This window comes from Equus caballus, chromosome 13, assembly GCF_041296265.1.
Source record: "Equus caballus isolate H_3958 breed thoroughbred chromosome 13, TB-T2T, whole genome shotgun sequence".
Classification (NCBI taxonomy): domain Eukaryota; kingdom Metazoa; phylum Chordata; class Mammalia; order Perissodactyla; family Equidae; genus Equus; species Equus caballus.
Window position 1 is genome coordinate 30066726 of NC_091696.1, and position 18448 is coordinate 30085173.

At 56.7% G+C, this 18448-nt stretch overlaps 2 protein-coding genes, 1 long non-coding RNA gene and 1 other non-coding gene across 12 annotated transcripts in view; 1 reads left to right on the plus strand and 3 right to left on the minus strand.

The window, feature by feature from the left end:
- FBRS (fibrosin) lies at positions 1-11607 on the minus strand. 2 transcript variants are annotated; one of them, XM_070231921.1, is made up of 18 exons: positions 11008-11607; positions 10537-10716; positions 9747-9782; positions 9596-9625; positions 8472-8520; positions 8080-8380; positions 6402-6703; positions 5991-6196; positions 5830-5874; positions 5462-5557; positions 5154-5222; positions 4324-4353; positions 3873-3944; positions 3445-3565; positions 3259-3339; positions 2236-2319; positions 1909-2116; positions 1-1806 (listed from the first exon to the last, which is right to left on the minus strand). In XM_070231921.1, exons 1-18 carry the CDS (start codon positions 11461-11463, stop codon positions 1218-1220), a joined length of 2955 nt encoding a protein of 984 aa, XP_070088022.1. In that variant the 5' UTR covers positions 11464-11607; the 3' UTR covers positions 1-1217. The 2 variants fall into 2 exon arrangements, with proteins under 2 accessions (XP_070088022.1, XP_070088023.1); XM_070231922.1 differs by lacking the exon at positions 5830-5874.
- Positions 515-655, minus strand: MIR9137 (microRNA mir-9137). Its single transcript, NR_128170.1, has one exon. It is a non-coding gene; the product is annotated as a microRNA mir-9137 (primary transcript).
- The window catches only part of LOC111767508 (uncharacterized), a 25773-nt gene continuing 17023 nt past the window's right edge, over positions 9699-18448 (plus strand). The window contains exon 1 of one of the 2 annotated variants that reach the window (XR_002799223.2): positions 9699-9805. This is a non-coding gene — a long non-coding RNA (uncharacterized lncRNA). The remainder of the gene's footprint in view (positions 9806-18448) is intronic. The other variant, XR_002799224.2, reaches the window with a different exon arrangement.
- PRR14 (proline rich 14) overlaps positions 13862-18448 on the minus strand; it is a 5524-nt gene continuing 937 nt past the window's right edge. For 3 of the 7 annotated variants that reach the window (XM_014730011.3, XM_023615988.2, XM_070231924.1), the window contains exons 2-12: positions 17879-17950; positions 17586-17754; positions 16843-16964; positions 16581-16770; positions 16257-16300; positions 15945-16054; positions 15065-15653; positions 14859-14928; positions 14686-14777; positions 14337-14408; positions 13862-14246 (exon numbers count right to left, since the gene is read on the minus strand). In XM_014730011.3, coding sequence (XP_014585497.2) covers positions 13967-14246; positions 14337-14408; positions 14686-14777; positions 14859-14928; positions 15065-15653; positions 15945-16054; positions 16257-16300; positions 16581-16770; positions 16843-16964; positions 17586-17754; positions 17879-17901 — 1761 coding nt within the window. In that variant the 5' untranslated portion in view covers positions 17902-17950 and the 3' untranslated portion in view covers positions 13862-13966. The remainder of the gene's footprint in view (positions 14247-14336; positions 14409-14685; positions 14778-14858; positions 14929-15064; positions 15654-15944; positions 16055-16256; positions 16301-16580; positions 16771-16842; positions 16965-17585; positions 17755-17878; positions 17951-18448) is intronic. The other 4 variants (XM_070231926.1, XM_070231925.1, XM_023615989.2 and 1 more) reach the window with 2 other exon arrangements.

The window sequence follows — 18448 nt, forward strand, 5'->3', positions numbered from 1 at the left end:
CTCATTGTAACACTCATTTTTATATAAATATCCGCAAGTCATGTTACAGAATAAGTCCCACTGGGGAAAAAAGTCAACGTTACGTTTTTGTTAAACAGACCCCTGCCTTCTAGGTTGGGCCCCAGCCTGGGGGCGCCTGCTGCTTTGGGAAGGCTGGGGCTGCTGCCAAGAGGCTGCTGAAGAAGCTGCCTGTGTGGCCCACCCCCGGGCCGACCCCCTTCTTTGGTGTGTGGTACATGGTGACCTTCTCTGGACCCCCCTTAGCCTGGGGCAGGGTTCTGGGGAACAGGGTTCTGGAGAGCAGGGCCCAGGAGTCCTGGGGGCACTTGGAAACGACGTTGGGGGGACTGAGCCACTAAGAGTCGGAGTCTGAAGCTTAAGAGGTTGAGCCTTTTGGGCATGGGGGCACACAGAGGTAACAGGAACAAGCAGGAGGAACCTGGGCTATGAGCCAAGCAGAGCGCATTTGCCCTTCTTTCCAGCCTAGGTACCCAGGTCCCTTCCTCTGCTGGTCTGCCTCCTGCTGGACCCCACATTCCCAGGGATAAGCCCTGGGTTCCTACCTTCCCCCGGTAGTCCCCCCTCCCCACAGAGAGGCCAGAGGCTAGGAACACAGCACCAGTCTGAGGATTTAATTAACCAGAAAGGGGGATTATTGGGAGGGGCACCCCTGTAAAAATGTACAAAAGGTCTGGGGGGCTATGTGGAAAGGGAGATAAATATGTACATGGAACCCCCCTTCCTTTAGCCCCTCCTCCCCCAGCCCTGAGAGGGCATGAGGACTTGGGTGGTAGGTGAAGAGGAGGGGGGCACTTTGGCCTCTGGCTTAGTGAGCCCTTGGAGAGGCAGGCCAAGGGCCTCGGGACTCTCAGAGAGGGCAATGGTGCAACTCAGAAGATCATGAGCCGTGACCTCTGAAATGACCCCCACTCTCATGTACGTATACACGTACGTACACACACACACACACACACACACACACAGCCATGTACACCCCTCTCTCTAGAGGCTTGTGACCTCTGCCCTCCCAGTGACCCTAAGGTCCATCTGATGCTTGATCTGGGGGGTTGGGGCTTCTGCTCCCAGGTTCTAGGACCTCAGAGGTGACTGGTGAGGTCATGACCTTTGCCCTCCAGCCCTGGCATGAAACCTCAGCTCTAGGACCTCATCAAAAGGAAAAGGGGATGGAGCTTTGCCCCTGCCCCTCCCCCCTTCCCTCACCTGTCAGCCCTGGCTGGGCCAGGGGCCCTAGGTGGGGAACTAGGCCTGGGGGCGGGCACAAGCGGAGGTGGTGCCCCCAAAAGGGCTCCTGGTGGGGTCTTGCTGAGAAGGTGAGGGGTTCCCGGGGCCGCAGTAGGTGGCGGAGGAGGAGCCAAGCGGCTGTAGAGCAGGGGATGGGCAGGCTCTAGACCGTAGAGGCGGGCAGCAGCCACAGCCCCTGGTCCAGTCAGCTCCTCACCCGCCTCATAGAAGCGGGGTGGCCTAGCAAGGCGAGGGGGTCCTGCCAACCAGGTGGGCTCCAGAAAGCCAGCACAGCGCTCTGGAGGACTAGGGCCCAGAAACGGTGGTGGCCGGGGCCTCTCAAACAGCAGGTGAAGGCCCTGAGGCCCGGTGGAGGCAGCGGCGGCAGCGGCAGCAGCAGCGGCGGCGGCAGCGGCAGCAGCGGCGGCAGCGGCGGCGGCCTCCTCCTTCCGCTCTTCCTTTACCCGCACCGATTCCTTGGCAGGCCTGGCCCCTTCCTCACCAGCCCGGGCCTTGGGAGTAGCAGGAGAAACTCGGAGCTGGGGCCGTGAGAAGGGGAGGTCCCTGGGGGCAGGTGTGGGAGGAGAGAATGTGGGTACTCCAGAGTCAGAGAGGCTGAGAAGCTAGGCAAAGATGCAGGGGGTCCAGGAGTTGGGGGAAACATACCTGTCTTTCTCCTCCTTGGTGATAGAGGGCTCCCTCCGCTCCACAGGCCGCTCCTTGTCTGAGCCTGGTGTCCGGGAGGCCTCAGGGGGCCGGACCCAGGTAGGAAAGGCCAGAGGACTGCGGTGCAGGCGGCCCCATGGGTCTGGGGGGGAGGCGAAGGCTGGTGGGGCCCCTGGGCTTTCTTTCTGGGCAAAGACGGCGCCGGAGTCTAGACAGAGGGCGAAGTAGACAGTGACGGGAGCCAGGAGTGGGAGGCCCCACTCAGGCATGCTCCCACATCAGCCCACTGCCACAGCCCATCACCACCCCACCCCGCCCAGCACTCACTGAATGTGGGGCTGCCCAGGCCTCCAAAGGCCCCGTTGGAGAGGGCAGCCAAGGAGGCGAAGCTTGTGGGACGCCCAAAGGGATCTGTGGGACAAAAGGGGGATGGTCAGAGCATTGGGCAGCTAGCTCTGAGCAGGCACTAAGAACCGGTAGGGAAGAAGCAGATCAGCAAGCAGGCCCCAGAGCCCTCGGCCACTTGGCTTTAACAACCAGGTGCTGAGCGCTTTCTTGGGCCAGGCAAGGCACTGAGCTTTGACATGCATTGTGTTGTTTAACCTCACAACAAGCCCCATGAGGCAGACAAGATCATTCCCACTTAAAGATGATGAAACAGGCTCAGAGAAGTGAAGTGACTTGCCGACGACACTCCAACCCAGGGCGTCTCTGACTGCAGAGGTCAAGCTTGTATCCCACTCGCCCTCATCAGCCACCTGGACCAGCTCGACAGCAAGCCACTTGCCTGAAGGCCTCTGCTGGCTTCCTCCCATCTGACATGCAGGGCCCTTCCCAGCCTGACCCTAACTTCATGCATCTGTCATGTAGCCGGTCAGAACAACTAACCTATTCCACCATGGGAACCTCACAATTTGCTCTTTCAGGAACGCCTTTCCCTAGGCTATTAGGTTCAATTCCTCCTTGTCCACCCACACCCAGGATAAATCTCCCCAAGAAGCCTGCTGAGATCACTAGGAGCCAGTGATCATACTCTCCCCTGGGCCTGCGCAGCCTTCTTCCACCCTCCTCTCCCAGGTGGCACACTACCCCCAACCACTGGCTACTTCAGAGACAGTGTCTGAGCTGACAGAGATTGACAATCACTCTGCCATTCCCTATCCCATTTTATAGATGATGAGATCAAGGCTCAGATGGGGTAGAGTAACTTGTCCAAGGTCACAAAGCAAGTGGAACCAGGTCTACCCCCCCATTCCAGCTGCCTCTCAGGTCTAATTTTCATTCCCAGCTTGAGAACTCCTGGAAGTCAGGGACAAGGCCTAGGTTGCCCAACATGCCCTTGGCTCTTACCAATGTGGGTGCTGGGGCTCAGAAAGGGTCCGTGGGCCCCGGGAGCTGCCGTGAAAGGGTTGGCTGCAGCATGGACGGCACCTGGGGCAGAGAGGTGGGAGATTCTGATGAGGCTGAGTGGGCGCAAGGTGGGCCTCGGGCTCTAGACAGGGAACCTCAGGCCCCGAGAAGGCTGGCCAGACTCACCAGTCGCAGTGAAGAGGGAGGCGGCCGGGTGGGAGAGCTCCTGCCCAGGGGGCAGGGCCCCATAGGGCCCAGGAAGGCAGGGCAGGAGGTCGCTCCGAAAGTCAAGCTTGTGGGAGTCACCCTGCGTGGGACAGGGAGAAGGGCAGTGAGTGAGGAGCCAGGTGTGGTCCCGCTCTTGCTCTTCCACCCCTAGGCCCCTTCCAAGGGCTGCCTGGTGCCAATACGGGGCTTGGGTGCCTAGCCTCTGCCTCTCTCAGAGCATTCTCTGACCATCCCCCTAGTTAGTCAGAGAACCTAGTGCTAATTGTGGAATTGCTCAGGCAGTGACAAGGGACAGGAGGGGATGATTCTGGCCAAGATTCTGCCAAGCTCTGCAGAAGCCCAGAGCTTAGGCAGGCCCGCTCTCCCCAGCCCTCCAGCCCCAGTACCTTCATCTTTTCCTGGTGTCTCAGGATCATGTAAGCCACGCGCACGTGCATGGCACACCACTTCCCTGGTTTCTGCCGCCCCAGAAGGATGACCAAAGGGAAAGGGAAGGAAAGAACGTTCACTCATCACCCACTCCAGGCCTGGCCCTGGGCCCAGCCTTGCCACACAACATCCCCATTCATCATCCCTACAACTGAGGGATGACCAGGTTCACTTCACAGGCTAGGAAACTGAGGCTCAGAGAGATAAAACTGTCTTGCCCAAGGTCCCATGGCCAGTTACATCTGAACCCAGACCTGTCCTTGCAAGCCTTTCACTTTCTGCTCTTCCACATCTGGCTGCCTCCATGTCTTGGGCTTCTCACTCATTCCCAAGCAAGTCCCCCCCTCAGCCAAACACCCTGGCACCAGCCCCCAGCCTCATGCAGCCTGAGGGCCTCACCAAACTCACCCTCAAAGGTGGCCGGAAATGGTCGGGGATCTGGGGAGGGCAAAGCAGAGATTGGCGGCAATTCAGACCTGTTTACTGACCTGGGACGTCATCTCCACAGTCCCCAATCCCCCCTCAAACACCTCCCTGAGACCTTGTGTCGCTTCCTCAAAGCTTTCCTGCTTGTGTCAAGACTCTTTTCCCCATCTCTCCCACTGTGGGCAACTCCCCTCCAGCACCAAGTTTCTGAACTGGTGCCCCAAGGAGGTGCCTTGCTTGGAAGGCTGGGAGTGGATTAATGGGCAGGAGGACGCGTTTCTCAACCAGAAAAATTATTCTACTGACAGCTTTATATAACAAGGGTCTGCTAAAGATTTCCTTAGAAAAAAGCTTCTACTACTGCTAAAAGAGGTTGGGAAACCTCTGGTCTAGTCTATCCTTTAGGAAACACATCCTGTGCTTTTCACAACGTTCCCAGTGCCCTGGGCTCTAACGCTGCTCCCCCATGCCACTTCACAAAGGGGCAGCTTATCTTTTCATTGTTTCAGGGATAGGACTTCCTGCTATGATGTCATTTGGCAAAAAAAAAAAACGTTCTGTCACTTAAAATATTTGAAAACCCCTACAAAAACCACTGTCCTAGTAATCTTGTTTCTGGGGCAACTTCATGAAATTCCTATTTCTCATGCCTGGGAAATCCTGTCATTTACAGAAATTCCCTCTCGTCAGATTCTCAGGGACACCATGATCATATATAAAAGGGAGTGATCAGTGGTTCTCTCTCACATCAACCCTGCTCTCCCTCAACAGATCTTCCAGTTCCCCTAGGACCTGCCCTGGCCCCCCCTCACCTGTGTCCCCTTTTGGGGAAGCCCGCTCGGCACTGGCCCCAGTCGTGGTGGCAGCTCGGGGTTCGTGCTCTGGTAAAGGGGAGTGGAGGGATCAGTCAGGAGAGCTGGCACCAGGCATAAAAGGGGTCTAAAACCAAGCTGGGGCTGGGAGAGGGAGGGAGTATGGCTTTGGAGAAACCTGGGTCCACAGGGGAGGGCAGGAAGATGCGTATTGTTTTGGGGAAAGGAAGAAGGTATGCGAATCCGAGGGCATCTGGGTTTGTAAGGAGTGGGAGGCAGTACTGGTAGTGTCTGGATTGGGAGCTCACCTTGGGCTGGAAGGCCCCCTGCAGGGAGCCAAAGGAGACAGCCGGCGGGAGGCCCGGAGGTAGGCCGGGCACTGCGGGAGGGAAGCCCGTGTACGGCTGTGGAGAGAAGGGGGCTAGTCCAAGCTAGGGGTGGAGGTGCAGCCCATCTGGTCTGCCCATCAGTCCTCTGGCCTCCACCCTAACCCCCCTCCCCCAGAGAGTTCTCTCAGGCTCAAGGCTCTTGCTTTTGAAGCTGAAGACTGGACCCCAACAGTAAAGGCCACAAGCATCAATGTATCCATGCCCACAGACCAAACACACACACACACACACACACGTACATACATACATACATACATACATACACACACACACACACACACACTCACATTATGCCGGAAAAGGCCTTCCATCTTTCCTGGATATTTCTCAAACTAGAGAAGAGAAGGGAAGAGTAAACTGCCAGCCAGGGACAGAGGGCTTTCCCCTGGAACCCATACCCTCCCCCCAGGTCTCTGAGCCCTCATCACCAGCCCAATGAGGAGCTCACCATGTGGGGGCCGTGGGGTGGCAGCAGGCCCGGGGGATAAGGGGTGAAGTGCTGGTGGGTGTGCTGGTGGGTGTGCTGATGCTGGTGGTTGTGCTGGTGGAACTGGAAGGCCAGGGGCCGGGCTGAGCCCCCTGCCCCCACCACCTCGGGGCCACCCTGGGCATTCAGGTAGCGAGAGTTCAGGTCCTGGCCGATCAGGTCCTGCTCTGTGGGAGGGGAGGGGGAGAAGGCTTTAATATCTGTTGCCACCATGCCAGACTCCTTGGGCCCGGGTGACTGGCCTTCCCTTCTGGCCTTGAGCCACTCCCTCCTCAAGCCCTGCTGTCTGCTAAGGTCCAGATGCCCCAAAGCCAAGGGGGCCCAAGCCCAGGGCCATGGCCCCCCACCCCCCGGCCAGGACCCCAAACTCACCAGAGAGGGCGTTAGCAGCTGAGGCCCCAGGGTGCCCTGGCACCTGCAGCAGGGGTGGGGGTGGGGGCAGAGTGGGGCCAGGGGAGAACAAGGAGGGATGGTGGGGTGGTGGGGGGGGCCGCAGCCCAGGGTGGGGGAAGCTGTGGGTGGACAAAGGCAGGGGCAGTGAGGGCGTTGGGGGCCGGTGGGTGAGCTGCGCGGACGAGGAGGAGGCAGATGAAGAGGAAGAGGACGAAGAGGATGATGAGGGGGGAGGCTGAGCCACGGGAGGGGCCGGGGCCTTGGGGGGCGGCCGTGAAGAGCTGGGGAGAGAAGTGGGGAGATGAGTGAGGGGTTGGGAGGTGCCAGCTCTGACAGGAGGGGGTCAGAAGCCTGGGCGATACCTTGACCCTGGTTCTCCAACATGGAAGGTGGTAGAACCCGGCCGCCAGGACCCCCACCCCCACCCAGGGAACCCATCCTCAAACTGAGGTACCCCCCACGCCCAACAACCCCCTTTTTCCCTCTCTAGGTCTCTTCTTCCACAAAGCTGCCTCTAACACCTCTGGCCACATGACTTTCTTTTTTCTGTCTCAACCACAGCACAAAACATATCATTCACTTTGACGCTGAACTACAATAGGCCACCTGGGTTCCCATCCTAAGACTGTGGAAGCAGCACCACACTGGCCTGGCCTAAAAGTCAGGAGACCAGAATTCTAGGCCCATCTTGCCATTAACACCCTGGGTGACCTTGAGCAAGTCACTGCCCCTCTCTGAGCCTTAGTTTTCTCAATAATAAGAAAAAGAATGATAATGACGAGAACAATAATGAAAGATAACATCAATTATAATAGTATCAATAACTCTTACCCTTTAGCAAGCACTTACTGTAGGCCAAGTGCTGTCACCTGCTTTATATGCTAATCCAAGTCTCCAACATTTCACACCACCTTCCCAATTGCTGCTGCATCCATGGAACCACCTGTACCATTTACTTCTTTAACTTAACTCAGTTCCTTTCTTTTTTATTTAGCCTCACCCAAGCAATAACATGTGAAATCAAGGTGTTGAGGTACTAGTCATGTTTTTCTAAAGCATGTAAAAGCTGACAAAAATTTACTCATATAACACCTGAAATTATCTCACACGCCACTAACAATGAGCATACACACTTTGGGAAACACTGCATTAACTCACAATTATTCCTCACAACAGCTTTAGGATGAAGGTACTATTATTATTTCATTTTACAGAAAGAGGAAATTGAGGCTCAGAGAGGTTAAGTGGCTTGTCAAAAATCACACAGCCACTAAGTGGCAGAATAAGAATTTGAATCCAGGTCTGACTGACACCAAAGTCAGCACTCTTAATCATCATGCCAGCATTTCCCAAAGTATGTTCTGAAGAACACTAATCCTAGCAGATGTGCTTTACGAAAAGATCTCACCAGCAAATAAAATTGGAAAAAGGCACAAACTGGATTCCCCTGGATGTGAATGTATAAAGGGTTCTGATAAGTCCTGTAACAATCTCTTTAAATTTGTTTCACCCAGTGTCTCTCAAACTTTTCAGCCTCAGAATGCTTTTTCAAGTCACATCCCACAGGCACCATCCCATGTCCCAGCCGCAGAATGCAGGGGTTGGCGCCAAAACAACCAGGCCCTTCCAGACCAGACCAAACCCCTGGACCACTCACCTGCCAGTGCTGAGGTCCAGGCTGCTGCCATAGGGAGAAGTGCGGAGGCCAAAGGGCGAGACCCGAAGCTGCAGCTGGGGCTGGGGTGGGGGTGGCAGACTGGGGGCGGCCGGCAGGGGTGCAGGGGGTGAGACAGAAGGCCGAGGGGCCGGTGGAGGTGGTGGTTCCTTCGGGGGGAAAGGCACTAGCAGCGGGTCGGGCCCTGGGGGCTGTTCCTGGCTCCGCTCCAGACCCGACACTTTAGGGACTACGGAGAGTTTTGCTTCACAGTTCCCATTGAAGGCGCCGTGGGGGCCCGAGGCTGTGAGGGCAGAAGGGCATACATATTCAGTTGAGGCCCATGCTCACCCAATTTCCCTCCCTTGTCTCCAGCCCCAGCTCTTGGGACCAACCTTTGCTGGTTGAGACAGTAAAGGACGGGTCGAGGTCATCATCGGAGACCTGGGGAAGAAGGGTAGGGACAGGATCAGGTTCTGGTCAGGCCAGGCTGTCACCCAGGAAGGCCAACAGCCTCTGGAGCCTGCTAGGAACTGGCAGCGGTGCTAAATCTATTCCATCAGCTTAGCTGAAATCCATCAAAGACTGTGGGCTCCAGGGGGTCTATGCTTGGGGAAAAGGGTAGAGCAGCAGAGCCTGAGAATCTGATAGGCCAGGAGGGCTGAATCGAGGCAGCACTGAAGTAGCAAATAAGCAGGCAAACCAAAGCAAAAACATCAGCGGTCACTAACTGCTGGCCCATACGCCTACCTGGCTTACAGATTTGTTTGGTCCACAAGTGTTAGCAAAAAATTTTAAACTAATCGCTGATATTTAGAAATCCAGAGATTTCTCACACAAACTGAGACTTGCAGGTTCTCTTGAGAAGGGGCCCCTATTCTTACGTGGCAAAAACTAGCTAGAACTGGATAGTGGCCGCCCCCTTTAGATGGACAAGAACTCTCTGGTTCACCACAGGCCCTGTACAGCCAACTTTTTAAACTAAAACAAGACACAAATCAGGGAGTGCAAATTTAGTTGGTTACAAAGGTAGAGCATCAACTGCCAGGTCACGTTATTTCAAAACAAGCAAATCAGCCTAACAATAAATCGAAACACACCTTTATAGGATATGTTCTTACGCTGACTACAATGGTTTACTGTCCTCACTGCCATGACCCATGGTCTCTGTTCAGACTCTAATCTTTAGAGCAGACTAATAGCTAGCAGGAAGGACCAGCTCAGTTCCACAGCCACCCTGGATTTCTGTGGAGAACCAGTGGTATCTTCAACGGCTTTGGAAAGGATGGCACACCAAGGCAGGGCCTTTCATTCTTTGGTCAACTGGCTCTAGCCACCAAAGAACAGAAATCATTTACCTCTCAATCCCCATCTTCCTCCCAAAAATCTAATCCTGGCTCAACCTAACCCATGTCCCTGACTCAAGGGGAGGCTCTGTCTGCTGCTCACAGGGCACCTTTAAGCTGCAGTTCACTTTACAAGCTGGCAATGTTGCCCACCCAGGTCTAGCCCCACTCACCCTCTCGTCCAGATCACTTTCTGCATCACACTGGGGAGAAGGAAAGACAGAGGTGTCACAAAAGGGAAGAAGAGTTGGGGCCCAAGGTCAAGAGGGGACTTTCAGAAAGGGAGTGAGAGGGGAGGGGCCAGTACAGGTGGAGAGCACTTACTATGTATCCAGCTTCCAGAGAATGACGGGAGGAGGCCTGAGAAAGACCAGAGTCCAGAGGTAAGGGAGGCTGACTGGTGAAGCCTTTGGATAAAGTCTAAACTCCCCAGCAAGGCACTCAGGGCTCCTCATGGCCTACTCTCAATCTCTTTCTAGCTACTTCTCCTGCTACTGCCCACTCGTTCCCACTGCTCTGGTCATTTTTCAAATATACCAGATTCTCACATCTCTGTGCTTTCGCCCAAAACAACTTTGCCCAGTTTCTTAACAAACTTATGACTATCCTTCAAGGCCTGACTAAGACATCCTAGGGGGCTTTCCCTAACCACAACCCTCCTCCCATCCCCCAGGCAGAATGAGTGGCTTCCTCATGTGGGTTTCTACAGTATCTCTCCCAGACCTCTGCCCTCTGTAGCTTCTTAGGTTCTGGTCTAGGTATTTGCTCACAGACTGTTTCTTTCCTGTTGGACTGCCACTGCCTCGAGGGGGATGGCAGAGACCACGTCTAATTCGTTTATGATTCAACTATGTCTCTTTGATATATCTCTAAATTATCAACATGTCTGAAGTATACTAAGTGTCAGCCAAAAGTAGGCAAATCTAACTGTGGACATGTCTTTGTGAGACCTGAAATTGGGAGTGGGAGCTCAAATTTGCTTTGCCTTCCTCTTTGCCCTTAGAGACTGGGATCGTTGTTTGTGAGGGACAGGAGCATTGTTGATGGAAGATGGGTCTATGTAAAGGCCATTTTGCTCAGAGTTTTAAAGGACAGAAACCTGGAACAAGCTCACCTCTTTCCTTCTCCGTTTGTTGGGCCATTTTCGGGCTCGATCCCCAGAGGGCCGGCCAGGCTCCCGATCAGAGCTATCCCCTGGCTCCCCAGTGGCCCCACTGGAGCCCCCCCTTTTCCGCTTCCCAGAATGCTTCAGCCGATGTTCCAGTCGCTCTGGGGGCTGAAGAGACGCATCCTTCTGTGGAGGAGGAGGTGGGACTAAAGTGGACGGAGAGAGAAAAGCTCCCGACCTCTCTAGGGGTGACCAGGCTACAAAAGTGGCTCTCAGGCTCGGTAACCTGGTTGGTCCCCGGAGACTAGCTCTACCTCCTCCCACCCCAGGGTGGGGCAGAGGCCTGGCCAGAGGAGCCGGTTGCTCTGGTTTGGGGTGCCAGCATTCCCCCCACAACTCCACCCACTCCAGGCACCCCGTAACCTTCTCACTGCCCCTCTGAAGCCCCCAAAGGTCTCCAGCCCCACTAGGCACCACCTGCAAGGCCTCGAGGCTGGCGAAGCTGGCGATGGCGAAGCCATCGATCAAGTCCTCCTCCTCTTCTTCCTCCTCCTCAGGCTCCTCCTCGGCCTCTCCGTCGTCTGCGCCCCCCTCCTCTTCCTCCTCCTCTTCCTCCCCGCGGCTGCCCGACCCGGCAGGCCGCTTCCGAGCTCGGGGTCGCGGGGGCCGAGGCCTGGGACGCGGCCGCCGCCGTCTCGGGCCTCCGGGCCGCTCTCCAGACGAAGCTGACGACCAGGGCCTGGCGGGCGGCGGCGGCGAGGACGAGGACGAAGAGCCGCGCGGGGCGGCCAACAAGGCCCGGGGCGCGTCGCCGCCGGGGCCTCGGCGGCGCCGCTGCTCCCGGTCTCGGTCTCGCCGCGAGCAGCGCCGCCGCCGCCGCTCCCCCTCAGCGGCCCAGCCCGGGCCCGGAGCCGCGGCCGCTGTCGTCTCCATGGCGACCGCCCTCAGCGCCGCATCCGGAGGCGGCGGGGCCCGAAGCGGCCTGTCCACAGGCCCGGGGTCACAGGCGCGGCGCTGGCGGCTGCACAGGGACGAGAGGGCCACGACTTCCCTTTTAAAGCAGGATCTGATGGCCCCGAGCTTGCCCCAAGGCCAAGGACCAGGGAGCCGGCGCCGCCCCCGGGGCGACAAGCCCCAGGGCCCCCCTGTGGGGCCGGCGGGGCCGAGACGGCGAAAACGGGGCGGCCGTCCCTTTAAGGCGAGGCCTCAAGTTGTCCAGCCCCTAGCCCCTTTAAGACGACCCGATGGTATCCGGCTGGCCTACTGCGGTGGCCGCCCCCTGCCAGGGGTCGAGACAAGTCTCCCCGAGGAAGAGGAAGGGCCACCCCTTTAAAAGCGGCCGAAAGCTCGCCCCGAAACGCAGACCTCCCCTTTAAAAATGTCTCAAATCCTCCGGCTAAAAGAGGCCACCCCTTTAAGGAGTCCAGGGTCCTCCAAACAGCAGGCCGCCCCTTTAAGAAATCGGGCGTTAGTTTCTAGTTCTCCACAAGCGGCCACTTCCCCTTTAAGCTGAATTTAAAGGACTTCTTGCGTAGGAGAGAAGACGCGAGAATCTCCACTCGCTCCAATTCTCCCAACAGCACAGTTTCCAATTTGTCAGCGTCTAGTTCGGCGGCTTCCCCTTTAAGGCTGGCGTTGTAGTCGGCCGAGTTCAATGACCACCCCTTTAAGGAGATTTAAAGGGGACTCCTCCAGACCCAGCTCTTCCAGCCTCCGCCTCCGGTCGCCATGAAAGGCGCGAGGGGGCGGGCGGGGCCGCGGGGCCAGCCCTCCGAAGCCCCGGATGTGAGGCAACGGTGACGGGTAGAGCTTCTCTGTCTGCCGACATAAAAGTCTCTACCTCCTTTCCTCCGTCTCTGTCTGACTTGCACCTTAAAAGATCCGGAACGGCCGTTGGGCAGCGGGGTAGACCAGCGCACCCTCCTGTAGTCTCCTCGAGTCTAGGGCCTCCTCTCCGCTAGGACTTCCCTGCCCCTCCTCCCTCTTCCTCCTCAGCCTACGCCTCCTTCCTCTCTCTGCCTCCTCCCACTCTCCGCCCCCGTCCCCTCACCCATCCACAGGCTTAGTCGTTGATAGGTTGAGAAGTGTACGTCAAGACGAAGGGCGGAGTCAAACTCGAGGGAGTGGGCAATATGTAACCGCCCTCAAAGCTTGGATTGGATATGTGTCAGATTAGCTCCGCCCTCCATCGAGTCTTGTAACTCGACTGGTTAGAAGTAGGTGCTTGGGGCGGTCCTCCAGGTGGCCCCGCCTCTTCCTGCTCTTCGTTCATTGGCCCACCTCCTGACGGCGTCAAGGCGAGGAGTCGGGATGCGGTGCGCGGGTCGTAGGGGACGGTTGGCCGCTGGGCGGCGCGCGGCCACGCAAGGTGCTTGTCGACAGCCTGTTACTCCTCTTTTCCGCCGCCCAGGCCGCCTCGCTCCTCGCGCACGCGCGTGGTGATATCACCGCCCGGCTAGCAGCTCAGCAGGTTCCGCCGCGGCGCGGGGTGGCCCGAGCACGCGGTGTGCTTTGCGAACGCCAGAAGCACGGAGAGGAAACCGCGTCCCGTTATCGCTCGGTTCAGTGGGAAAGTGCTGACCTGTGGTCTACGCGTGCTAACAAGAAAAAACACCTAGCACTGTGTACCCAGCACTTTCTCACATATTAATTTATTTGGCAATAAGAATTCTTTTAGCCCTATTTTACAGAGGGGGAGGGGAATTGATGCTCTAACATTTAGTTTCCTAACCAGGATTTGGACTCAAGAAGCCTAGCTCCGGAGTCTGTGCTCTTGGCAACTGCTCTGTTCTGCCTCTGAGTTATAACTTCTGGCCTCTGGTTGCCTCGGTTACCCTTTTAATGTGGACATTGCACTGACACACTCAACTTGCTTTCTTACGGATAAAATTCCTTCTCATAGGGCTCTCTGCACATCAAGTACCTGTGACTGGTTGTTGTAGGTGCTCAATTACAGCTGATTACTCTTAGCTCTTGAAACCAACAAGTGGGTCCTGGCCTGCATGTTAGGAGGAATTCAGGGCCATCTGGATCAAGGCCTTAGTCCACTCTGGGACTTTCAGGCACCTCCTTGATATAAGTGAATTGAGAGAACCCTGACCAGGGTCCAGGGTTACAGTATCTTCTGGAACAGATTCAGAAGTATCCTGCCACACAGGAAAATTCTCAAATCAAGAGAGTATTTCCAGTGACCATTCCCCCACCCATTCCCTGTATCCAATCCTCATCGCCTTCCCTGGCACTTCCATTTCCCAGTCTTTAGGGGCCAAAGTAGAAACATCAGCCAGTACTGCCAATCAATCTCAAACTCAACTAGAGACATACAAAAGAATCAGAAACATATCGAAAACTTTACTAGAAATATAAAGAAAAAATATAACTGCCTCAGAGCCTCCCCCGCCTCCAGGATGGATGAACAGACAAACAGATGGAACTCCTAGGTCCGATGGGGCTGCTCTCTATCCACTTCCTCCTCCTCCAGGAGCAAGGCATCCAGCTCCTCCAGCCGCTGCTGTAGCAGGGGTCCTACATCTGGGCTGGGGACCAGATTGGGAGTAAGGGTCCTGCCAGCTGCAGCCCGGACCCCGCGAGATGGCCGCCGGGATCGAGGAAGGCTGCTGTCCCGAAATTCTACAGCCCGCCGGAGCTTCCTTGAGCTGGTGAAAATCAGAGTCCCGTTGCGCTCCCGGGGTTCCTCGAAGATGGTCTCAAAGGTCCTGGACCAGGCAGGGAGGGGTGCTGGTTACCAGCATGCCCCCTGGTTCCAGCCGTCCCTCTAGCACCCCCAAGCCTTCAAAGTTTCTCACCTCCTGGTTGTAGGTGACTGGTAATTCTTGTTGGTGTAAATTTCTTCCAAGCTGAACTCCTTCTTGTTCAACCTGAAGGCAAAGAGCAGAACCCACTGAGAAACCTGGGGCCAGTGGGGCCTGGAGAAGAGATAAGCAAGGCCTCATCTTTATTTCAGTTTCTGAGACATGCCAGGAGCCAGGAGTGCTGCCTGAGGCAGACAGATAGTTCTAAGCGCAAACCATGTCCACTCTAAATTGACTCCTCCAAGCTGGATTTTAGTCCCTAAGATGAGACAAAGCCACACTTCAGGGATCTGAGCCTATACCTGTTTGGCCAGGGCAGCTCCGTGCACAATGAGCCTCTCACCTGATTGGTCGAGGCAGCCCCATTGGGGTAAGGTTTAGTTGAGAACGGGCTGGTGTCCTGCGTATTCTGAATCGAGAAACTTTTCCCATGGTCTGCAAAAGTGGGCCACCGAGTAAGAGTGCAGCATGGGCTCAGACTCCCACTTTGCTCCTCCCTGCCATCTGTACTCCTACCTTGGTCTCAGGGTCTGAAAGCACCTGGTCCTCTGAGGCCCTTTGCTCCTTCCCTTTGGTTGAGCCCAACCTGCAGAGAAGGCCAAGGCTCAGGGACAAACAACATTCACAGCAAAATCCCCATCTCTTGCCCACTGGACACTAGGGAAGGAGGCTAGGCCCACACTATGGCCAGGGCTTTATGGAGGGTTTATCAAGAGAACTACCTGGGTTCTGCAGGTTCAGAGAAGGAGGAAGTGGATGTGGTGGATGAGCAAGATGTGACGAGGGGAGGAGAGCCTCCCACTCCTCCAAGAGGGAAGACCTCTTTCCGGAGACAAGGCCGAGGGGGTGGCGGGGCTTGGGCCATCTCTCCGCCACCCACAGTGTGCCGCCGGGGCCGTGGCCGGCTTGGGTGGGGTGGAGCAGGGGGCCAGCTGCAGGTATCTGGGCTACGGGGCCCCAGATCAGGGCAGGAGTGGCTTCGGCCCAGAGAGGGCTTAGGGAGAGGTGCTGAGGGATTGTGGTCTTGGGCCCGCCATTGGCGGATAGGGGGCCGGGGACTGACAGACGTAGTGCACTCAGAAGCCCTGGACTGCTCCGCCTCTGAGATGGCAATCTTCAGCTCCAACTTCATGGGGGATGATGGGGGTGGGGGCTGTGGGGCTTTGTTGGGTGTGAGGAAGATGTCAGCAAAGCTCTCCAGCTTGGAGCGGACGGAATGGAAGAGGGGAGCCAAGCCCCAGGGACTGAGGCGGGGGCGTAAAAGGCTGGACGGCGGTGGGGTCGATGGGGGCTCCAGAACAGGATCTGGGGCTGAGGAAATGAGAGGGTCAGGTGGGCATTGCTTAGCTGCAGGTGTCTAAGCCCCACTTCAGTAGCCTCAGCTCCTCCCCCAGACACTAAGCTTTGCCCACAGAGAAATAAGCCCACCCCTAAAAATTAAGCCCTAAATTTAAAAGTCGAACTTTAGGCCTCCAAAGTCTAAACCCCATCTTCTGCCCTGGAAGTTGATTAATCCCCATCCCCACCTCTGCACCTGACACTTCTAAGCTCAGCTAAGATTTTCCAGAGCCCCAAGTCTCATCCCTCTATCTGAGCACTTACCTGGTGGTGGGTTCTCCGCAGGGTCTGCAGGCAGAGAAGATGGCCGGAATGGGGGTTCCAGGTCCCTGGGCAGAGGCACTGGCTGGTGAACCATCATCATGGGCTCAGCTCTGGGGTAAAGGGGCAAAGTAAAGGCTAGGGGAGCTTCCAGGTCAAGGTGCCACCTGAACCAGCAACTCCCCTGTCCCTTAAGGCTTCTGAAGCTGTTACAAGAAACGATTAGACAAGTAAATTCTGATACCCCTAGCTCTGGTTGCCTAGATAATAGTTGTTGCCTGGACATCTTGACAATCCCTTCCCTAGCCCTCTCACCTTCTCACTGGGATGATAAAGTTGGGAGTCTCATCGGTGAAGCCCTGGATATAAAAGAGGATGTTTGTGGGGAGGCAGGGAAGCCCCTTTTGGCCTCCTTAGCTCCCCACATCGCAACTCTCTCAGTCTCCAGATGTTGGCCTGGGTTCACACCGAAGACTTTCATATAGCTCTTTGCTCAGGCAGTGTCTTCCACCTAAAATGCTGTCCTCCTTGCTCTGAGAAAAATCCACCCTCAGGCTCAGCCCTCCTACCCCTGTTTTCTATCCCTACTGGAGTGCCTGTCTCTAGCTGAACCCTGATCCTTACCCAAAGTTCCCATACCTCAGCTGGGGGTTTGGGGTTGGCAATGTCTTCTAGCACCACCACCAGAGTAGGCTGGGGGGCCCGGTCCACCTTTCGTGAAGGGCCCTCCTCTGGGCCAGGGGTTGTCCTTGATCGCCACCTCATGGTGGAAGGGGACTGGTAGATGCGGCTTAAGGGTTCTCTGCATAAGTGCAGTGGCTCCGGAGGCCTAGAGAGGGAATAGGAAGATCAGAGCAGCTCAGCTGTGACCCCAGCTTACCTCCAATCCTGCCATGCTCACCTGGCCTGTGAGGACCACACAGCCTGTTGGGGTGGAGAGGCAGGTGGCTGGGTGCGGACAGAATCCTGAAGGTTGCTGTGGTGCTGTGGGGTGGAGAGCTCCTCTTGGGGAGCCAGGGGTACCTAGGAGAGGAGAAGATATCAACAGCAAGGTGATGGAATGAGGTTGGACTGGACCAGGCCTCCCTGTGCCTAACAGTGCCCTATGCCACAAAGATTGTGGCTAGAATTCACCCCAGATCCTCAAAGAAGAGGTGAGTTGAACTGGATTAGGAGCCAGATAGTACAGTGTCCTGAGCTGCAGGTATGGGACCTGAGTAATCTCACCCAGGCTGTTTGGTGCAATGAAAAGGAGAGGGGTGATCTTGGGTGAGTCACTGCCCTATGTGAGGTCTCAGATTTCTCATCTGTGCAAAGGAGCCAAAGACCTCAACCTGCTTCCCAAGGATTGCCTAGAAGTTGGGCTGGAAAGAAAACAGAAAGGTTTCTCATATTTAAAGAGTTGTAGGGATGTGATTCCAGCCCAACAGGATTGGCAGTGGGGAATAGGCACTGGAGACCCTGCTCAGTTCTAGGTTGAAGTAAGAAAAAGCCAAGCAGAACTGCAGCATTCAGGAGACTGTCTGAGCAATGGATGTGAGAATGAGGTGCCTGGACCTCAGTCATCCTCATTAATGATCTGGTATGACTTTGGTGAGGAGGAGACCTGGGGGAGAAAGGGGCTTCTCAGTTCAGGGGGCTCACCATGCGGGCAGTCATGACATCTTCTAGCACCACAGCCAGGACTCGCCGAGAGGCCTTTTCCAAGGGCGAAGGGGCCCCCAGGGGCTGCAGCCTCGGCCGTTTCGAGCTCCTGGCTCCCCATAATGCTCGAGTCAGGGGTTGGCGGCATAGACGCGGCCGGCCAGGCGGGCTGGAGGATGAGAGAAGCAGAGGACGGTCGCCTGAGTCTGTCGTTGGTTCTGTGGTTTCCCCGGTGCAGCCGCCAGGCTCCCCGTTTCCCCGGCTCAAAACAGGCGGGCGGGGTGCGCTCTCACCTGGAGTCCCCGGGCAAGTCCATGGGGGAAGCGGCGGCTCCGGGGAGTCCCTGGGGGATCCCAGGCTGCAGCCTGGGGTAGGGGGGGAGCGGGGGAGCGGGGAGTGAGGGCCAGCCCCTCCCCTGGGGCTCCGCCCTTCATGGTCCGCCCGCGGCTCCCGGTAGCCCACGGGCCGGAGCCGTGGGGCGCGGAAGGGCGCCCTCGGCTGGCCGCCTGGAGCAGGTGTCTTCCCGCTGCCGCGGCTGCGATCAGCGGATCACTCGCGCCCTGCCTGACACTTGCCGCGAGAACCTGGATTGCAGCGACCCCAGTTCTCTCACGGCCCGAGTCTTCTGGGGCCTTTGTCCCTGCAGATTCTGCCCTGAGATTTCCCGGGATCAGCTGGGATCCCGGTCCTGGAAGGCTCAGTTTCCGTTGGATTCCTCTGCGATCCTCATCCACTCCCAGCTAGTGGCGGAGAACTCCGAAACAATACTCCCACACACCGACGGTTCCCGTCCCCCGCCCCCCCGCCTCCCTCGCCCCCCCGCCGCTCAGATCCCCTAGACTGGATCCCTGCGGAAAGAATCC